Source organism: Myotis myotis, unplaced genomic scaffold, assembly GCF_014108235.1.
Source record: "Myotis myotis isolate mMyoMyo1 unplaced genomic scaffold, mMyoMyo1.p scaffold_m19_p_28, whole genome shotgun sequence".
Taxonomy (NCBI): Eukaryota; Metazoa; Chordata; class Mammalia; order Chiroptera; family Vespertilionidae; genus Myotis; species Myotis myotis.
In genome coordinates, this window is record NW_023416333.1 from 504471 (window position 1) to 523341 (window position 18871).

General features: G+C 44.8%; 2 protein-coding genes across 2 annotated transcripts in view; one reads left to right on the forward strand and one right to left on the reverse strand.

Annotated features, from left to right (window-relative positions):
* The first annotated feature begins 8627 nt into the window (after positions 1 to 8627).
* On the forward strand, positions 8628 to 8914 carry LOC118649241 (calmodulin-binding transcription activator 1-like). The gene has a single exon (XM_036296133.1). It carries the CDS (start codon positions 8629 to 8631, stop codon positions 8890 to 8892), a length of 264 nt encoding a protein of 87 aa, XP_036152026.1. The 5' UTR covers position 8628; the 3' UTR covers positions 8893 to 8914.
* Positions 8915 to 15601: 6687 nt separating this feature from the next.
* Positions 15602 to 18871, reverse strand: part of LOC118649193 (zinc finger protein 345-like) — a 110469-nt gene continuing 107199 nt past the window's right edge. The window contains exon 4 of the mRNA XM_036296049.1: positions 15602 to 18755. Within this exon, the coding sequence (XP_036151942.1) occupies positions 17031 to 18755 (1725 nt within the window). The 3' untranslated portion in view covers positions 15602 to 17030. The remainder of the gene's footprint in view (positions 18756 to 18871) is intronic.

Below are 18871 nucleotides of genomic sequence, written 5' to 3' on the forward strand. Positions count from 1 at the left end.
AGAGCATCGCCCATAGACTGAAGAGTCCCAGGTTCGATTCCAGTCAAGGGCACATACCTCAGTTGCAGACTCTATCCCCAGCCCTGCTAAGGGTGCTTGAGAGGCAACTAACCTATGTGGATGTCTCTCCCCTTCCCTTCCATGCTCTCTAAAAATCAATAGAAAAATATCCTCAGGTGAGGGTTAACAACAACAACAACAAAAGATGGGGCCTAAATATGAAATGTTCCTCTTCACTGATAACCCAGGCCAGAGTCCACCTCCGAATCAAGTGGGGATCTTGTTACCAACATCCACCCCATGTTGGTCTGTCAGAACCTTTTCAGTGGCTGCAGGTCATCAGTTCATGGTGGGAATCCTTTATGTCGTATCAGAAGACAGGAGGGACAGCATGGAGAAAAGCTCTGAGATGAGAGAGGTGAAAGGGCGAGGGCTACGCCCTCCATCTTACCCTGGATCCTCCATGTTGGGGCAGAGGCCATGTGCTCAGAAAAGTGCCTTCTTCCCGAGCCCAGGCCCCTGCTGGCCACGCCCAGGATTTCTTTGAACTAACCAATGACAAGCAAGGGATGTGCGCGCCATAGAGATGACCACATCCTGTGTAACAAGACCCGACTTGCGCCTGGCCAATCGGCAGGGCCACAGCCAGCTCCCCTCCCCTCACTATTAAAGCCCTGATTTTCTCATGGGTGGCACTCGGTTTCCGGTCGCTGCATCGACTGGAGGCCCGGGTCGGGTTAGCTAACTCAATAAAGGACCTTCTGCTTTTGCATCGGACTGACTCCCTGGCATGGTTTCTTGGGGATCTTGAATTCTGGGCATAACAAGAGGAACATCCTTAAAGAGCTGGCTTTGATCTCACTCATATGTGAGTAGACCCAGAGACAAGGAAGCATGGAACAGAGTGCGGAACTCCAGAGGGAAGGCAGGGAAGGGTGGGTGGGTGGGAGGTAATAAAAAGACCTTGTATGAATATGTGCATAACCCAGACAGACAATAGGGGGCTGAAGGATTGGGGCAGGGGATATGTAATACTTTCAACAATAAAGACTTTTTTGTTAAAGAAAAAAGTAGTCAACAGATTTGTTTACAGGGCTATCAGAGTAAAGAAGTAAATGTGTGCAGCTTCTAAATCCACCAATTGTAGGAGGAAAAGCAGACACAGCCTGTGACCCTGCACAGAACATTTACCTGCTGTGGGATGAAGCGAAGATATGGCCCGATTCCCCCTCCCAGTCAATGGAAAGGTGTCCGCCTGGCCAGCAGCCACAAGAAGCAGAGTAGTTCATACCCAAGTGTTTCTCATGACCTTGATGGCTAACAAGCCTCCCCAGACTGTCCTTGGACTGCAACCAGGCTGTGCCCAGCAGGCCTCCCACCCTTGCCCTCTCCCCTCTGCTTAGGTAAGGCCTAGCTGACTAGACACTGGCCATACAGAAACTCATCCGTCAGCCGCCATTGCCACCAGGTCTTCCCCAGGTGTTAGTAATAAAGGCTTGGTCTCTCCCTCCGGGGTCCCCCTAGGGCAGTGGTTCTCAACCTTGGCTGCACATTAGAATCACCTGGGAATCTCTTTAAAACCGTGATTTCTGGGTCTCACCCTCCGGGAATTGTTTCTTTGTTATTAATGTTGTGGCCCCACCCCGTAACAAACAGAATTTCCGGAGGATGAAGCCCAGAAATGAGGATTTTAAAAAGATTCCCAGGTGATTCTAATGTGCAGCCAGGGTTGAGAACCACTGCCCTAGTGGTTTTCTAGGACTAGCAGAGAACAGCAGGGTGCTCCCTGGTTGGAGCTCCCACAGCACACCCGAGACGCAGCCATGTGGTCGTGGTCCTGGTCCTGCTGTGGGTTGTTTACTAAGGAGTCGAGTCTGCATCTTGAGAATGTGCCCCCAAAGGTGTCTGCACTGCCCTTTCATCCGCTTCCACCACACTCAGTCACATGGACCTGGAATGCTGAAAGGGCCACCCCTCCTGTCTTCTGTACAGGAGAGTCAGGAACAGTGAGCTCCCACATGGAGACCAAACAGGAGTTTCCCCTTGCCTGTCCTGCGAGGGGGGGGGGGGGCTCCACACATTGAGCTATAGTACCAGCATGTGGGCTGTGCTCCTGCCCCTTCAAATCCAGGCAGGGCAACTTGTTACTTCCCTGAACCAAGGGCTGTGCTCAATTCTCACAAATATGTTCAGAGCCCTCGTTCGTGCCCGATGCTGGCCTCACCTTAGAATCACCTCATTAAACACTGAGGCCAAACCCAGACCAACAGACTGTGGGGAAGGGCGCAGGTGAATGATGTGATGTTTATTGTGAACCCAGCTCTCAAGCATGGCTAGAGAGTTGTGAACTCAGCTCTCAACTCAGCCTTGTTGGGTCTTGGCCTCTCTGCTGATTGGGGTGTAGGAAAGAAAATGTTGTTTTGAGGGGTGTCGGTGAGAAAAACAGGAGCATATTGCCAACCACGGAAAGGGAACCCTGGGCGTGAAGCCAGGTATTCTCGCCCCAGTTCCGCCCCTCCGCTAGCAAGTTCCCCGTTGGTGGCTGTGGCTCCCCCAGACTTCTTGTTAGCACATCAGAGAAAGCCCGTTCCAAGCCCTCGCACCACCATCTCATCTCACACAACCAGCATCTGTGGAGATCCCAGTAAAGGAGTTACTACTTGCTGTCAGTTCCCAGTAAAGGCCACAATCACTACCCTAAAGGAGCACGTGCCTTGCTGGCACTGGAAGGTTTATAAAAGGCTAGTCAAGGCAGTAACACCTGAGCAGGTCTCTCTGGCAAACAACGAGGATACACACATTCACCAATGCATGCTTACTGAGCAGCTAGTATGGGCTCGCAAGCAGGTTATGGTCACCTCACCCATATTACCTGAGTTAATCCTCAAAACACCCTGGGGGGTGGGCACCAGGAGTCCCATAATAACCATGAGCACCAAGATGCTGGCCCTGCCTTTCTCTCACCTTCTGTTTGCCTATATTGGGTTTTGTTGTTCTTAATCCTCACCTGAGGATATTTTTCCCGGTAGGGGGATGTGGAAAAGGGAGAGAGACATCAATTGTTTACCTCCTAAAAGCACCCAGACTGGGCAGGGGATGAAACCTGCAACCCAGGTAGGAGGAATGGAACCTGTGACCCTTCAGTGCATGGGCGGACTGAGCCACACCAGCCAGGCCCCCTATCATTGATTTTTGATGTCTGTATACAATAGGAGGTAAATGAGAACTGAGGGATACAGAAAGGAGGAGTAGCTGAGAAGTTCGGAGTTGTCATTGTGTTTACATTTACATTTATTGTAATAGGACAGGACATGTTTAAACAAGTAAGAGCCAGTTTTCCCAACTGGAAGTACTTTTTACACTCCCATCAGCAATGCAGGGTCACTGAAATTCCTCACATGCTCACTAAAATGTGGTGTTACAGGGTTTGTTTTTAAATTAGCTTTTCTACAACATAGAAAGTAGGATCTCACTATTGTTTCCCTGGTGTCCAGGAGGAATGGAGAAACAACTGCATATATGACTATATAAAGAAAAATGTATATGAATGTGATTCACTCTTCAAAACAGATGGACATCCTTCCATTGGGGACAACATAGACAAATCTGGAGGACATTATGCTAAACAGAAAACCCAAAACAGAAAGCCAAATACCGTATTATCTCACTTAAACGTGGACCTATTAAGTCGCACTCATAAATGCAGAGTACAGTTGTGATTGCCAGAAGCTGGCTGTGGGAGAAATGGGAGATGTTGGTCAAGAAATACAAGATTCGCCCTGGCCGGTTTGGCTCAGGGGATGGAGCATCGGCCTGGGGACTGAAGGGTCCCAGGTTCGATTCCAGTCAAGGGCATGTACCTGGGTTGCGGGCACATCCCCAGTAGGGGGTGTGCAGGAGGCAGCTGATGGATGTTTCTCTCTCATAGATGTTTCTAACTCTCTATCCTTCTCCCTTCCTCTCTGTAAAAAATCAATAAAATATATTTTAAAAAAAAGAAATACAAGATTCAGTTACGCAGGAGCAATAAATTCTAGCGCTCTAAACTACAGCATGGGGACTCTAGCTAATTCTCGTGGATATTATACTTGCTACCGGCTGAGAGAGTACATCTTCAATGTCCTCACCACACACATGGTAACCATGGGAGTTAATGGTATGTTCATTAGCAAGATTGTTGTAATCATTTCATAATGTATACATATAATTACTTTTCTGTAATGTGAGCAATTACTGGATCTGCAGCAATGCAAAACCAGATGCCGGGTGAAGGTTCTTGAATCAAAGAATTTAAAGAAAAAGATAACAGTTAAGATACCAAAATCTACAGTCCTTTGAATGTTTGGATCCTGGATGACTTGCCCTTCTCCCTCTGACATGGAGGCAGACTCAGCTCTGCTGTCGGTCTGACCAGTGTGCCCAGGGCATGCCCAAATCCCAAACTAGCTGGTGCCGGGGAGACAGCCCCTAGGAGCCCTACCCAATGTCCCCATAGTGATCCAAGTAGGAGAGACCCAGACTGACTCTATGGCTTCAGGTAGAGCATGGACAAGGCCATGTGAAGCCATGACCCTTCAATGCAAAGCTCCTGGAATAAGCAGCCTCTACTTCAGTTAAGGGCTTACAGGTGGGCACAGAGTTGACATGATTCTGTGGGTCTTTATCTTGCAATGTTAAAGGCTCTTCTGCCCTGGATGGTGTGCTCCATGGTTAGAGCATTGACCTGTGCACCAAAGGGTCTCAGATTTGATTCCCAGTCAAGGGCACGTACCTGAGTTGCAGGTTCAATCATGGGCCCTGTCCATCCCCCAAAGAAAAGATGTCACAACCCCCAAAATCTTGTTTTTTGTCAATAGCTTTTTTGCCCCACCCTCTGGCTATAAATCCATCTTTTTTGGGGGGAGGGGGGCCGAGGATATTTTTCCATTTATTTTAAAGAGAGAGTGGAAGGGAGGGGGAGAGACAGAAATGAGAGAGACACAGTGATTGGGTGCCTCACGCACACACCCCAACAAGGTCCGGGAATCCAGCCCTTGACCAAAATCGAACCCGGGACCCTGCAGTCCTCGGGCTGATGCTCTATCCACTGAGCCAAACCAGTTAGAGTTCAGTTTGGGTTTTAAGGAAAAAAACGACATGAAAAGCGGTCTCTGTGGACCGAAAGCAGAGAAACCAAGAAGGGAGCGCCCTGGGCCATTTCAAACCGCAAGGGAAGCGCGGGGTCCCCCGGCGAGGCCAGAATATAGATGGGGGGCGCCGACTGCGGGGACTTTAAGGTTCAGGTCAAACCCCAGACCCGGCAGGGCAAGGAAGAGGTGAAACGGAGGTTTAAACTAGAAAAACAGAAACTCACGCTCTACATACAACGCCACCTCCCCTCCTGGCTCTTGTTTCCCGGTGCTAGGATACTGCCGGGAAGAGTGGAGAATTCCAGGGGCGGGACCTGATTAGAGGGTGCGCATGCGCTGTGACGGTTAAAAAAAGCGGGGGGGGGGGGGCGGGGGGGCGGAACTGGGGCGAGAATACCTGGCTTCACGCCCAAGGTTCCCTTTCCGTGGTTGGCAATATGCTCCTGTTTTTCTCACCGACACCCCGCCAAGCAGCATTTTCTTTCCTACACCCCAATCAGCAGAGAGGCCAACACTCAACAAGGCTGAGTTCTGGAGGCTTGAATAGGAATAGGACCTGGAATGTGAGATGCTGAGGATTAAGGCATGTGATAATCACGTCACTAAGCATTGCTTTAAGGGGAAAAAATACTTCAAAAATTGTTATAAAATGCATTTTAAAAATAATTGTTCTAGCCCACACTTGAAATCACTTACTTTCAAATATCTTTGAGATAAACTTGTTCACATCATCGTAGGCTTAGGTCAATAATATCTAAGTATACCCTGGCTAGGGTAGCTCAGTTGGGCATCCTCCCATGCACCAAAAGGCGGCTGGTTCCATTCCCATGAGGGCATGTGCCCAGGTTGAGGGCTGGATCTCTGATAGGGGATGTGCAGGAGGCAGCCAGTCACATATCTGTTTCTCTCTCTCTGTCTCCCTTCCTCTCTCTCTAAAAATCAACTTAAAAAAATCTAAATATAGCCGAAACCGGTTTGGCTCAGTGGATAGAGCGTCGGCCTGCGGACTGAAAGGTCCCAGGTTCAATTCCGGTCAAGGGCATGTACCTGGGTTGCGTGCACATCCCCAGTAGGAGATGTGCAGGAGGCGGCTGATCGATGTTTCTAACTATCTCTCTCCCTTCCTCTCTGTAAAAAATCAATAAAATATATTTTTAAAAAAATCTAAATACAATGTACTTTCTATTGAAATATATCCTTCGTCTGAGAGCAATTAGTGTATTTTTATTTTAAAATAGTATCTTTTAAATAGCTCTATTTTTGTTTTCTATTTTTTGAATATTCTATCAGGTGCAGATAACAAAGCCTGTAAAATACATAGTCTCAGGAAGACATTTGGGTTAATTTTCACCTAAAGTGGTTCTCAACCTTGGCTGCACATTAGAATCATCTGGGAATCTCTTTGAAATCCTGATTTCTGAGCCTCATCCTCCAGAAATTCGGTTTCTTTGTTACTAATGTTGTGGCCCCACCCCATAACAAAAAAACAGAATTTCTGGAGGATGAGGCCCAGAAATCAGGTTTTCAAAGAGATTCCCAGTTGATTCTAATGTGCAGCCAAGGTTGAGAACCACTGACCTAATGAATCATTAATTTGGGCCTCGCTGGTTTGGCTCAGTGGTTTCTGTGTGTGTGTGTGTGTGTGTGTCCCTCTTCCTCCCTCCCTTCCACTCTCTAAAAATTAAACGAAAAAAATATCTTACAGTGGGGATCAACAACAGACAGGAAGGAAAAAAAAGAGACCGACAGCCAGGCCCAGTGATTGAGCACTGACCTATGAACCAGGAGGTCACAGCTGGAGTCCCGGTCGGGGCACAGGCCCGGGTTGCGGGCTCGATCCCCAGTGTGGGGTGTGCAGGAGGCGGACGGTCCATGATTCCCTCTCAACATTGATTTCTCTCTCTCTCCCTCTCTGAAATCAATAAAAATATTTTTTTTAAAAGTGTTTAGCAGTGAATATGGAAAGGTGAAAATATACTGTTTATCAACATACTGTGCCAAACCACATACACACACCTCACCACTTAGCGCTTAGAAAAGGCCTGTCTGCTGCCCACGCCGCAGGAGGGACCCTGGGACAGAAAAGCGCCATCAGAGGCAAACGAGTGAGTCTACCGCCCCGTTCCTACAGATGATACTGCCCTGCTGGTGACACCTTCTCTCTATCGCGCTCCCTCTCTCACACATAAGGCGAGACCCCAAAATCAGGGGTCCTGGGAGAACAGAAAGCACAGCCGGGCGCCAGGCAGCAAGGCCAGTATCTTCACTCCCGCGGGAGGGAGCGCACGCACAGGGGCCGGGACACACGCACGCTGAGCGGGCGGCCCCTCGGCCTTTTATGCCTGTCACATGTGATCTGTTTCTCACACGTGATTGGAGCTGAGGCTCCCAATCTTACTCAATTGGCTAATCTAAAGGGGTTGACCTTTGCCATTTCAAAAATGGCAGCCCCCAGGGGAGCTGCAAGTCACACGGGCCAAGATGGCGCCTGCCACAACAGGAGGCCAAAATGGCGGCTGCCTAAACCCTGTTCTTTGACAGAAAAATTACTTATCCATACACACACACACACACACACTCACACGCAGCCGCAGTGTTGGGACTGAACCCACACTCACCTTCAGGTCACAGGCCGGCCCTGACCCAGCAGCGACGACAAAAATAAGGCCTGAGGGGCCTTCGGGCGCGAGGACAGCGGCCTCGGGAGGCGTCTCGGGACCGGGGTGGGGTCGCCAGGATCCCAGGACCAGGGAGAGGATATGGACCCCCGGTGCCGGGTGGGGACACTGCCGCCAGGGGCCTAGTAAGCGAGGCGGTGGCACAAGTCCAGTTCCCGGAAGAACTTTAATGGCGCTGGACAGGCCGAGAGTTCATGAAAGGGAAAAAACAAAACAAAAAAAACCAGAAACGACTCAAAAGTCGCCACTAGTGGACCAAAAGGCAAAAGGGCAAGGGCAGGGAGCAGCGTGGCAGCCATTTGACACACCGGGAGGAGCCCGGTGTCCGGAGCGCCGGCTGACGGGACTGGAAGGTCCACGAGGAGCAGCAAAGCCGGTTCGACGAGGACGGGACGGTGACGCGCGGGTCAAACTACGACGGGAGGTCCCGCCCCGCAGCGTGGCCGCCCCGCCCCTGCTGCCCTCACCTCCCACCTTCCGACTTCATACAAAATGGCGCTGGGCCGCCGGGGGGGCGTTCCTGGGGGCGGAGCGCACGGCCCAGGGGGCGGGGCCTGGAGCTGGCCCGCTGCCACTGGTCTGAGGAAAAGCCCGTATCTGAGTGGCCCCGAACGCAGTTTAGCTACGGGGGCGTGGCCTAAGGGGGGATCGGGCATGCGCAGGGACGAAAAGGAACCTTGAAGGAACCTGGCTGTGGAAGGAACGGGGGCAATCTCTGAGCTTCTCTGGGATTTGCTCGCAAAAACCCTTTTCCCTGGGCCCGCGGCCCCGGCGGTACCAGGTGCGCTTTCCGAGTCCTGGTCGCGAGGAGGAGGAGGAGGATGTGGCGCGCAGAGGGAAACTGGCTGCTGAAAACAAGCGGTAAGAGTGTTTCCGGAAGTGTATTCTGCGGGACCAGCACCTACTATGTTCTCAACACCGTGCCACTTTTGGAAGGTGACCCTGGAAACAGAAATAGGAGTCATGTAAAAGTCCTTTTACCGAAAAAGATGCTTGAATGTCTGCCGAAATGTTCAAGTTTACCAGAGCACCGTTGGAACACTAATGAGATGATGATGCAACCGTCCTTTCGGATTTCTTTTTAATAATGTGTGACCTTTCACCTTTGATCCCGTGACCTGCATTACCTTGGTAACTATTTCATTTTTTAATTTCAGTTTTTAATTTTAGTGTGTAAGCTGTAACATTTCATCTCTCAAAGTGTAACATGCCTATTTTCTCAAATAGATCCCTTTGAGCGATAAAAAAAAAAATTATTTTCCAGCCCAGCCTACATGGTTCAGTGATTGAGTGGTTGAGCGTAGACCTATGAACCAGGAGGTCACAGTTTGATGATTCCTGGTCAGGGCACTTTCCCAGGTTGCAGGCTGGATCCCCAGTGGGGGTTGCAGCCAAATGATGATTCTCTCTCATCACTGATGTTTCTCTCTCTCTCCCTCTCCAATAAAAAATATATTTTAAAAACTTATTGTCCAGATTTAGAAATGCTCCTTTATTATGCTAGTGAAGTCAGTCAAAGCAAGATAAATACCATGTTTTCACTTCTATCTAGAATCTAAAGAACAAAATAGACAAAACGGAAACAGATTCAGAAACAGAAATATGAAAGTTGGGAGTGGGAAGGGTTGAGGAATGCAGTGAAAGAGGTCATAGGGGTTAAAGCACAGCCTAGGGTATACTGTATGAAACATAATCAGTACAGATGGTGGGTGCTAGAATTACCCATTGGTGGGAACAGTTTGTAAGAATCATTGTCTAATCATTATGCTTTACACCTGAAACCAATACAAAATAATATTAAATGTATACAGTAATTGAAAAAAAATTAAAAATAAAGAAATGCTCCAGTGTCTTTCACATCTGAGAACAGCTTTGCTTCCTGCCCATTTTAAGGCACAGCGCCTATCAGTTTTAAGGTGAACATTTAGAGTGATGTGAACCACTTCTGTTAGGAACGATTTGATTTCCTCTTAACAGTTGAAAAGATTTATGTAAAAAGCTATTCTTTCAGGGCAGCCAAGACTCAACAAGGCTGAATTCCAGAGCCTTTTATAGGGACTCAACATGTGGTATGAGACGTGGAGATCTAAGGCAGGTGATGAGGTCAATAAACATTGCTTTAAAAAAAACACCTCTAAAAACTTGTTATAAATTGAATTTTTAGGATAATTGTTGTTCTAAACCACACTTGGAATAAATTACCTTCAAATACCTTTGAGATGAAACTTGTTCAAATCAGGGGATATTTGAGATCTTGCTCCCAAGCATATGTTGTCATTTCCCCACAAATAAACTCTTAAATAAGCAAACAGTCGCCCTAACCGGTTTCGCTCAGTGGATAGATAGAGCGTCGGCCTGCGGACTGAAGGGTCCCAGGTTCAGTTCCGGTCAAGGGCATGTATCTTGGTTGCGGGCACATCCCCAGTGGGGAGTGTGCAGGAGGCAGCTGAATTGATATTTCTCTCTTATTGATGTTTCTAACTCTCTATCCCTCTCCCTTACTCTCTGTAGAAAATCAGAATATATAAAAAAAATTTTTTTGAAAAAAAAAGCAAACAGTCCGGCAGTGTGGCTCAATGATAGAGCATCAATCTACGAACCAGGAAGTGACTGTTCAAATCCAGTCAAGGTCACATACCTGGGTTGTGGGCTCAATCCCCAGTGTGGGGAGTGCAGGAGGAAACATCATCATTGATGTTTCTACCTCTCCCTCTCCCTTCTTCTCTGAAATCAATAAAACAAAACAAAACATAAAAACAACAAGAACAAAAACCTTTTTCAAATTGTAATATAATGTAGTTAGGTCAATCATATCTAAATGCAATTTCAATTTCATTATATGTTCCTTCTGAGAACAATTACTAAGTTTACTTTTTATTTAAAAATGGTATTATTTTTACTTCTTTTTTTGTTTTCTATTTCTGAGCAATTCTTTTAAAAATATTTTATGAGCTTGAAACAGACTCAGTCATATCTTGTCCCAGGCCACCTCCTTCTTGCCATCCGAGGAAATGAAAAGGGACCCATGACCAACATACAAGTCTCTCCCCGCTGAATAAATGAGGGTTGCAATTGGAAGCAAGTAAAAAATTCGTAAGCCTTATAAACTGGAGATTTGTCACTCTCATTCGACTCTGATTAAACAATTCAGCTAATGTTGATTTAAACATAAAGCCACAAGCCAACATATCACAACTTAACCATCCACATCCCATCAGCTCACCTCTCATCCAGATCAGGGTTCCCGACCTTCCCACTGCTATGTATTTCTGTCTATGATCTGTTTCTGTTTCCTTTCTCTCCACTGTTGTCCTTTCCTATGTTTCACCTCCCTCTCCCCTGCTCCTTCTCCCCTTTTCTCTCTGTCTGTCCCTACACCTGGATTATGAAACTCCTGAAGCCTATTTCACCTTCAGTTCCTTTCTTCCTGGTCTTTCTGATTGTTTCCATCTCCACACACGTGTCTCCTCTGCTTCCGCTGTTAGTCTTTCCTGTTACACACAGCTGGCTGGCTCTCAATGCTGTTTCTCTCTGCTTCATCATCCCTAAACCCCCCTTTTCATCCCTGAGTCCCTGCATTCCATCCCCCCAGCTTTTCTCAGAACCATCCTCTCCTTTCCTTTGTTGCCCCCACTTCTGCTCATTTGGGCCCCTCTTCCTATTAGCTCCCCTTCATCTCTCTGGGTCTCCACCCTCTTCTCCTTTTTCCGCTTTGTTCCTCCCCTATATACTTTCCCCAGTTACCCTCTCACTCATATTGTCCTTTTCCAGTCCCTGCCTCATCCCCTATGGGGCCCCCTCACTGACCCTTTCTCCCTCCCACGTGTCTGTCTCCCTCCTGACCCCTCCCTACCTGGTTCCCGCCCCCTCGCAGTCACTGCTCTGCCCCTCCCTGCGGGTCATTATTTTTGGGGAAACAGGGTGGAGATGGGGGGAATTTAAACAATTTATTTGAAACAAACTGATGACACACCAGAGGCAAATCTGAAATGATCCCTTCTAGGCCCTTATTAAATGGGTGGGTGGCAGAAGGGTCTGCAGATCCCCATGTTGGGGAGCGTTAGGGACTCCAAAGAGCCTGGAACAAAGATGTGGGGAAAGGCAGCAAAGGGTTGGACTCCACTCTAGTCATCTACTGAGACTTTAAATCTCGTGGGGTGGGAAAGCTGCCCCTGACGGGCTTGCAGCAGAAAACCCATGCAGCAGGCAGTGTGTGAAGGGACAAAAGCAGAGGACAGACCCTCCATCTGGGCGGGAAGCAGGCTGGGTATGGGGCATCCCCATGGATGTGGAATCACCACAGTCGGAGGCACAGGAGCGAGTATTTCAACACTGGCAGTGACCCTCAGCCTTCTCTCGTGCAAATGAACTGCTTTAAAACAAGCAGGAGACCCACCTGACTGCTGTGACTGCTACTCCTCGCTAGCCGCTTCCTGGTCTCCAAGAATCTGTGCTGCTTTATGTCTTGCTATTTTCTCCTAAACGCTAAGGGACACGACTTTTGCAACAAGGTTAAATAGCCGGCAACACAGCTTGACCCACGTTATCGATGCATAGGCACTCCAACTTGCTACCGTAATCCCTATTCTGTAAAAACTCTGCTGTTTGAAATTTTAACCCTGCTATTTTGGCTTCTGTAAACTTTTGCTTGCTTAAATAATAGGGAAAATAAGTTCAACTATCTGACCTTGCAAGCTGCTCTGCTGCCACTTCTAGCTACTCCCATACCAGGTATTTGTTAGTTGTCTGGAATGTACTGTGCTCGAGGTTACAAGCTTCCTGCAAAAATAACTTACATAGAGTTCTTTGTAAAGTCTGCAAAAGGTCCGGAAAATCCCTTATTTGGGAGACAAAGGGCTGGGAAGATATAAAAGGGGAGGGCTTCCTCCATGTTTTTGCTTAGATTTGGGAGGTTACTCCTCTGAGACCACTAGCATAATAAAGGCTCCAAAATTTGGCTCACTGATTAAGGCATCCTCTGTCTAGCTTGCTGATTTACATTATAACACTAATCCCCTGAAATGGGCTCTAAGGCCCCCATTTTCTAGACCAGCCATGGGCAAACTACAGCCCGGCCCGTTTGAAATGAATAAAACTAAAAAAAAAAAAAAAAAGACCGTGCCCTTTGATGTAATGATGTTTACTTTGAATTTATATTAGTTCACACAAACACTCCATCCATGCTTTTGTTCCGGCCCTCCGGTCCAGTTTAAGAACCCATTGTGGCCCTCGATTCAAAAAGTTTGCCCACCCCTGTTCTAGACTCTCTCCTCTTGCTTCTCCTACCTTAAGCTCTTTGTTTCACAGCTTTAATAAACATACTCTCAAAAGCCACATGGACTGGTGTGAAATCTTTGCTACACAGTCAAGAACCCACACTCTAAAGGGAGGGGTGCTAAGGCAGATGTACCCTGGGCCCAGATTCCATCTGGTAACAGTCTGAATCCAATCAGAAGAAAGGAGTCCACTGTCTAAAAATAAATGATGGTATTTAACAAAATTAAAAAGATCAGGGCTATGTCCTGCATTTAGACTTTGCCAGATTTCAATTGGATACTCACATCATTTCCTAATGGTAAGTTGTACGAGTCAGGGATGAATCACATATAAACGCTTTGAGTAATGCCTACAAATCAATTCACTTATTTTTTTACTTTTATTTTTAAAAAATATATTTTATTGATTTTTTTATAGAGAGGAAAGGAGAGGAATAAAGACTTAGAAACATCGAGAGAGAAACATCGATCAGCTTCCTCCTGCACACCCCCTACTGGGGATGTGCCCAAGACCAAGGTACATGCCCTTGACCGGAATCGAACCTGGGACCCTTCAGTCTGCAGGCCGACACTCTATCCACTGAGCCAAACCGGTTAGGGCTCTTTTATTTTTTATGTCAGGACCATATTGTATTATGGTTATCATAAGTAGCTGCCAAAATTAAGATTACTTATGAACAAAACAGTTATTTAGAAAACTGAAGACTTCCTGACACGGAGGGAAGTGGAGAAAGCCAGCAGTAGTGTCCAGCAGTGGGACAGAACCTCGGCTCCGACTCTCCTCCCCTCGCAGCTCTGAACTGCAGAACCAAGGCCACTTAGTGCTCAAGACGGTGCCTGGGTGCCCTCCTCAGCGACCCTCCCTTTGGTCTCCCCAGACCAGTACCTGTCGCCAACCCCTGCCTGAGCTCCTCTGGGGCTTAATACAGGCACAGAGGACCTGAGGTAGGGCACACAATTGTGGAAGAGGGGAATGTCACTTCAAAGCTCCTTGCTAAAGAACATAAAGGCCATGGCAGCTACATCAGAACATAGTTTAGCTGAACTCTCAAAAACACTTATATTCATTGTGACTATCATAATGTCCCCCTAGATACAAGAACAAGAAAAATATGTCAACAATGGAGAAATCTGTCCACATTATTTAAAGTTCAAGGCCACTGGGAAAAGGGTTTGCTACTGACATAACTATACTGCATTACCAACTCCAATACTGTTACCTACAACCTTGAAGGCTGAACACATGAACACATCCACACTCACTCAGCTGTATTAATTAAAATAGCCTGGCCAGCATGGCTCAGTGGTTAGGTGTTACCTTGCGGTTCCATTCCCCAACAGGGCACATGCCCGGGTTGTGGGCTCAATCCCAAGTATGGGGCATGCAGGATGCAGCCAATCAATAAATCTCTCTCCTTATTGATGTTTTGATCTCTTAGTCCCTCTCCCTCTCTCTCCGAAATCAATAAAAATATACTTAGGCCCTAGCCGGTCTGGCTCAGTGGATAGAGTGTCGGTCTGTGAAATGAAAGGTCCTGGACTTGATTCCGGTCAAGGGCTCATGCCCAGGTTGTGGACTCGATCCCCAGTGGGAGACTTGCAAGAGGCAGCCGATCCATGATTCTCTCTCATCGTGGATGTTTCTAGCTCTCTCTTCCTCTTCCTTCCTCTCTGAAATCAATAAAAATATGTTAAAAAATATATATATTTTTTAATATATATGTATTTATATATTTATAAATATATATATATAAAAATATATATAATATATATATATTTTTTTTAAAGAAAACAGTTCACCCATACTCTAAATATTAAAGTATGAAAAACAACACGGTAAGTGCAACCATTTGTCAAAATGCACATTACAAACATTTAAGATATATTACTAATATTCTGAAGCTGGAGGCTAAAGCAAACAGCACTTAGCATAAAAGTGCAAAAGAGAATTGGAAGGCCAATGGACTTTGATATTTAGCAGGGCTGAATATCAGCACAAGTTTGCCCTGCTGTGATTGCAATGGCTCGAGGCAATTTCCTGACCTGATAATCTTTACATTGTATACCAAATTTACTTTTAATTTGCCTGTATGCATTGCTAAACAGGAAATGTGTATTCAAAGTCAGCAGGACCCAATCTCAGAGTTCTTCATGAAAGAGGTTCCACCTGGCACCCCAAATACCTTCTAAATTTATATTTTTTTATAGTGCATTTATTGTGTCGTCCGCTCTCCTTCAAGTCATCCTGAACTTGCCAGGAAGGTCATGACATTCTGATATAATAATGTAATAACTGTGCTTCATCTGGTCTTTTGAATGGAGGCTAATCATTTAGAAAACATGAACATACAATAATTTTATGCGCTTAAGGATGAGTTGTCTTATATGTTCTCAGATATGCCTCATATCTTCTTTATTTCACCACATCAACCAATGTTCATCACTTCTACCTATGGCTACTATGAAGATACATCAGGATTTTAATGAACTGCCACCATATTTTCCTGTAAGTGTAATTGGTAAATTTAGTCAAAATGTATAATGCCCTTCATGATGACATAAAACAACATTCTAAGTCAACCACAATCTCCGTTTAGATGGTCTTCAAGCAGTGTGCCTTACAATAAATGCAATATTCCATGGAAAAGTATATGTCAGCGAAATGCATGCACTATACAAGAGTTCACAGGTCTTTAAGGCAGTAACAACCCCAGGATTTCATACATACACCAGGAATAAACATGGTAGCATCAGTGATATGGGAGCAGAATCACATTAATACTGCCTTTTCAATATGTCTCAAGTAATGTCAATAAAAAATGGACAACACTAAATAATTATACTTATGGAAACATTGCTTCTTTTAATATATTCAAACATATTAAAAATGACATGTTCATTTAAACATTGGATTATTCTCTATGAGTATTCTCATTTAGAGTAATACCTAAAAAGTATCAACTATTCATCTAGTGTGAATTCTGTGATATTTGAAAATTTAATTTCAAATACATACTTTGGAAAATTTTTTAGGCTTTTGAGAAGCATATCTTTTTAACAAAAGCTTTGCCTCCTATATCATGAACTTAGAATTAAGTCCATATTGCAATTCCTGATATTGACTGAGACTGCAGGTCCAGCTATAAGATTTCCCACATTCTTTGGTTTTAGGGTTTCCCTCTGCTAGGAATTTCAATGTGAGGAATAAATTATGAATGTGGAATAAAGGCTTTTGGACATTGTTTACATTTTCACTGTTTCTCTTGAGTATGAATTCTGATGTCAAATACGGTTCATGTACCGAGTGAAACTTTGTTTTGCCACATTCTTTATATTTCCTGGGCTTAACTCCAGCAATAATAGATGTTGAATAACATATAAATGAGAATATAAACTTTGGCACAAGTATTACAATTTATAAGGCTTAATTTGATCATGCTCAATGAAATTAGAACATTGGTTAAATCTTTGGGCAAATTATTTATATTTTTACTGTTTCTATTTAGACTCATTCCCTCCAATTACGAGTATGTTTGAGTACAGGTTAAAAGCTCCGCCACATTCTCCTTTGGTAATGTTTCACTCCATAATATATTTTTGTTGAGTGAGACCCCACTCCTGATTAAAGGCTTTGACAAACTCACTATATTTTTAGGTCTTCTCTCCAATATGAGTTTTTTTGTGTTGAGAAAGACACCAATGGTCATTTAAAAATGTTCCTAATTATTCACATTTGTAAGGCTTCTCTTCACAATGAATTATCTGATGTTCAATAAGATCGCACTGACAAGGAAAAGATTTCCCACACTCCTTACATCTGTAAAGTTTCTCTCCACTATAAAGTCTCTCATATACAGTAAATCACGAATATCTTTAAAGGCTTTTCGACATTTTTCACATTCATCAGGCTTCATCACAGTATGAATTTTATGGTGCTGAGTAAGTTCTCACTGCTGGTAAAGTAATAATGGCACTCCTTGTAACTGCAAGGAGTTATGAACTCTTTGCTGTACAATGGGGCAGGAACACTGGTTAAAGGCTTTGCCACATTCTCTACATTTATCAAGTTTCTCTCCAGTATGAACTCTCTGATGATTACTAAGGTTTGAGGATTTACTAAAGGCTTTGCCACACTCTCTACATTCATAAGGCTTCTCTCCAGTATGAACTCTCTGATGTACAGTAAGGGCTGAGGACCTGCTGAAAGCTTTGCCACATTCTCTACATTTAAAAGGCTTCTCTCCAGTATGAACTCTCTGATGATAAGTAAGGTCTGTAACCACAATGAAGGCTTTGCCACATTCTCTACATTTAAAAGGCTTCTCTCCAGTATGAAGTTTCTGATGTCGTTTAAGGTTTGAAGAGTTACAGAAGGCCTTGCCACATTCACTACATTTATAAGGCTTCTCTCCAGTGTGACTACTTTGATGAAGAATACATATTGAGGATCTCCTAAAGGCTTTGCCACATTCTGCACATTTATAAGGCTTCTCTCCAGTATGAACTCTTTGATGATAAGTAAGGGATGAGGATCTGGTAAAGGCTTTGCCACACTCTCTACATTTATAAGGCTTCTCTCCAGTATGAACTCTCTGATGTACAGTAAGGATTGAGGACCTACTGAAGGCTTTGCCACATTCTCTACATTTATAAGGCTTCTCTCCAGTATGAAGTTTCTGATGTCGATTAAGGTTTGAGGAGTCACTGAAGACTTTGCCACATTCACTACATTTATAAGGCTTCTCTCCAGTATGCACTCTCTGATGAAAAGTAAGTGTTGATGCAGCACTGAAGGCTTTGCCACATTCTCCACATCTATAGGGCTTCTCTCCAGTGTGCACTCTCTGATGATAAGCAAAGTTTGATGCTGTACTGAAGGCTTTACCACATTCTCTACATTTATAGGGCTTCTCTCCAGTATGCACTCTCTGATGAATAGTAAGTGTTGATGCCATACTGAAGGCTTTGCCACATTCTCTACATTTATATGGCTTCTCTCCAGTATGCACTCTCTGATGATAAGCAAAACTTGATGCTGCACTGAAGGCTTTGCCACACTCTTTACATTTATAAGGCTTTTCTCCAGTATGAACTCTCTGATGTTGATTAAGGATTGAGGACTCACTGAAGGCTTTACCACATTCTCTACATTTATAAGGCTTCTCTCCGGTATGAATACTCTGATGACGACGACACTTCGAGGACCTCCTGAAGGCTTTGCCACACTCTCCACATTTATAAGGCTTCTCTCCAGTATGAATTCTCTCATGTTCACGAATATTTGAAAGGAAATTAAATGTTTTACCACATTCTTTACATTTATAATGTTTTTCTCCAGTACGGATTTTCTTAAGTTTATTTAGATTGAGTATTTGACTGAAGAGTCTCGTACACGGATTAAATTTGCAAGGTTTCTCCCTGGTATGAATGTTATCTCGTTCAGTATGATTTGAAGATTGTTTCAAAGGTTTGTCACATTTTCGTTTGTTTATTTTTGCCACGGTACGAGTAAACTGAAGTATATTTTGATTTGACAATTGGTTAAAAACTTTTCCACCTTTATAATGGTTTTCTGGAAGCTGAATATTCTGATGTATATTAGAATTTGACCCTTGGTTAAAATTTTTCCAATGCTCCTTGCATTGATAACTTCTATCTTCATTGCATGTATTCTGGTAATCATTGAAGATGGAAAGGCCTTTAGTGACAGCTATAATTTCTTTAAACATGTATTCTTTTTTTCAAATAACTATTCCGTGATGACTATTAACCACGTTGTGTATAAAAA

What these genes read in the sequence shown, in the direction of transcription:
- LOC118649241 (XM_036296133.1), top strand. Translation starts at nt 8,629, where the DNA reads ATGTGGCGCGCAGAGGGAAACTGGCTGCTGAAAACAAGCGGTAAGAGT.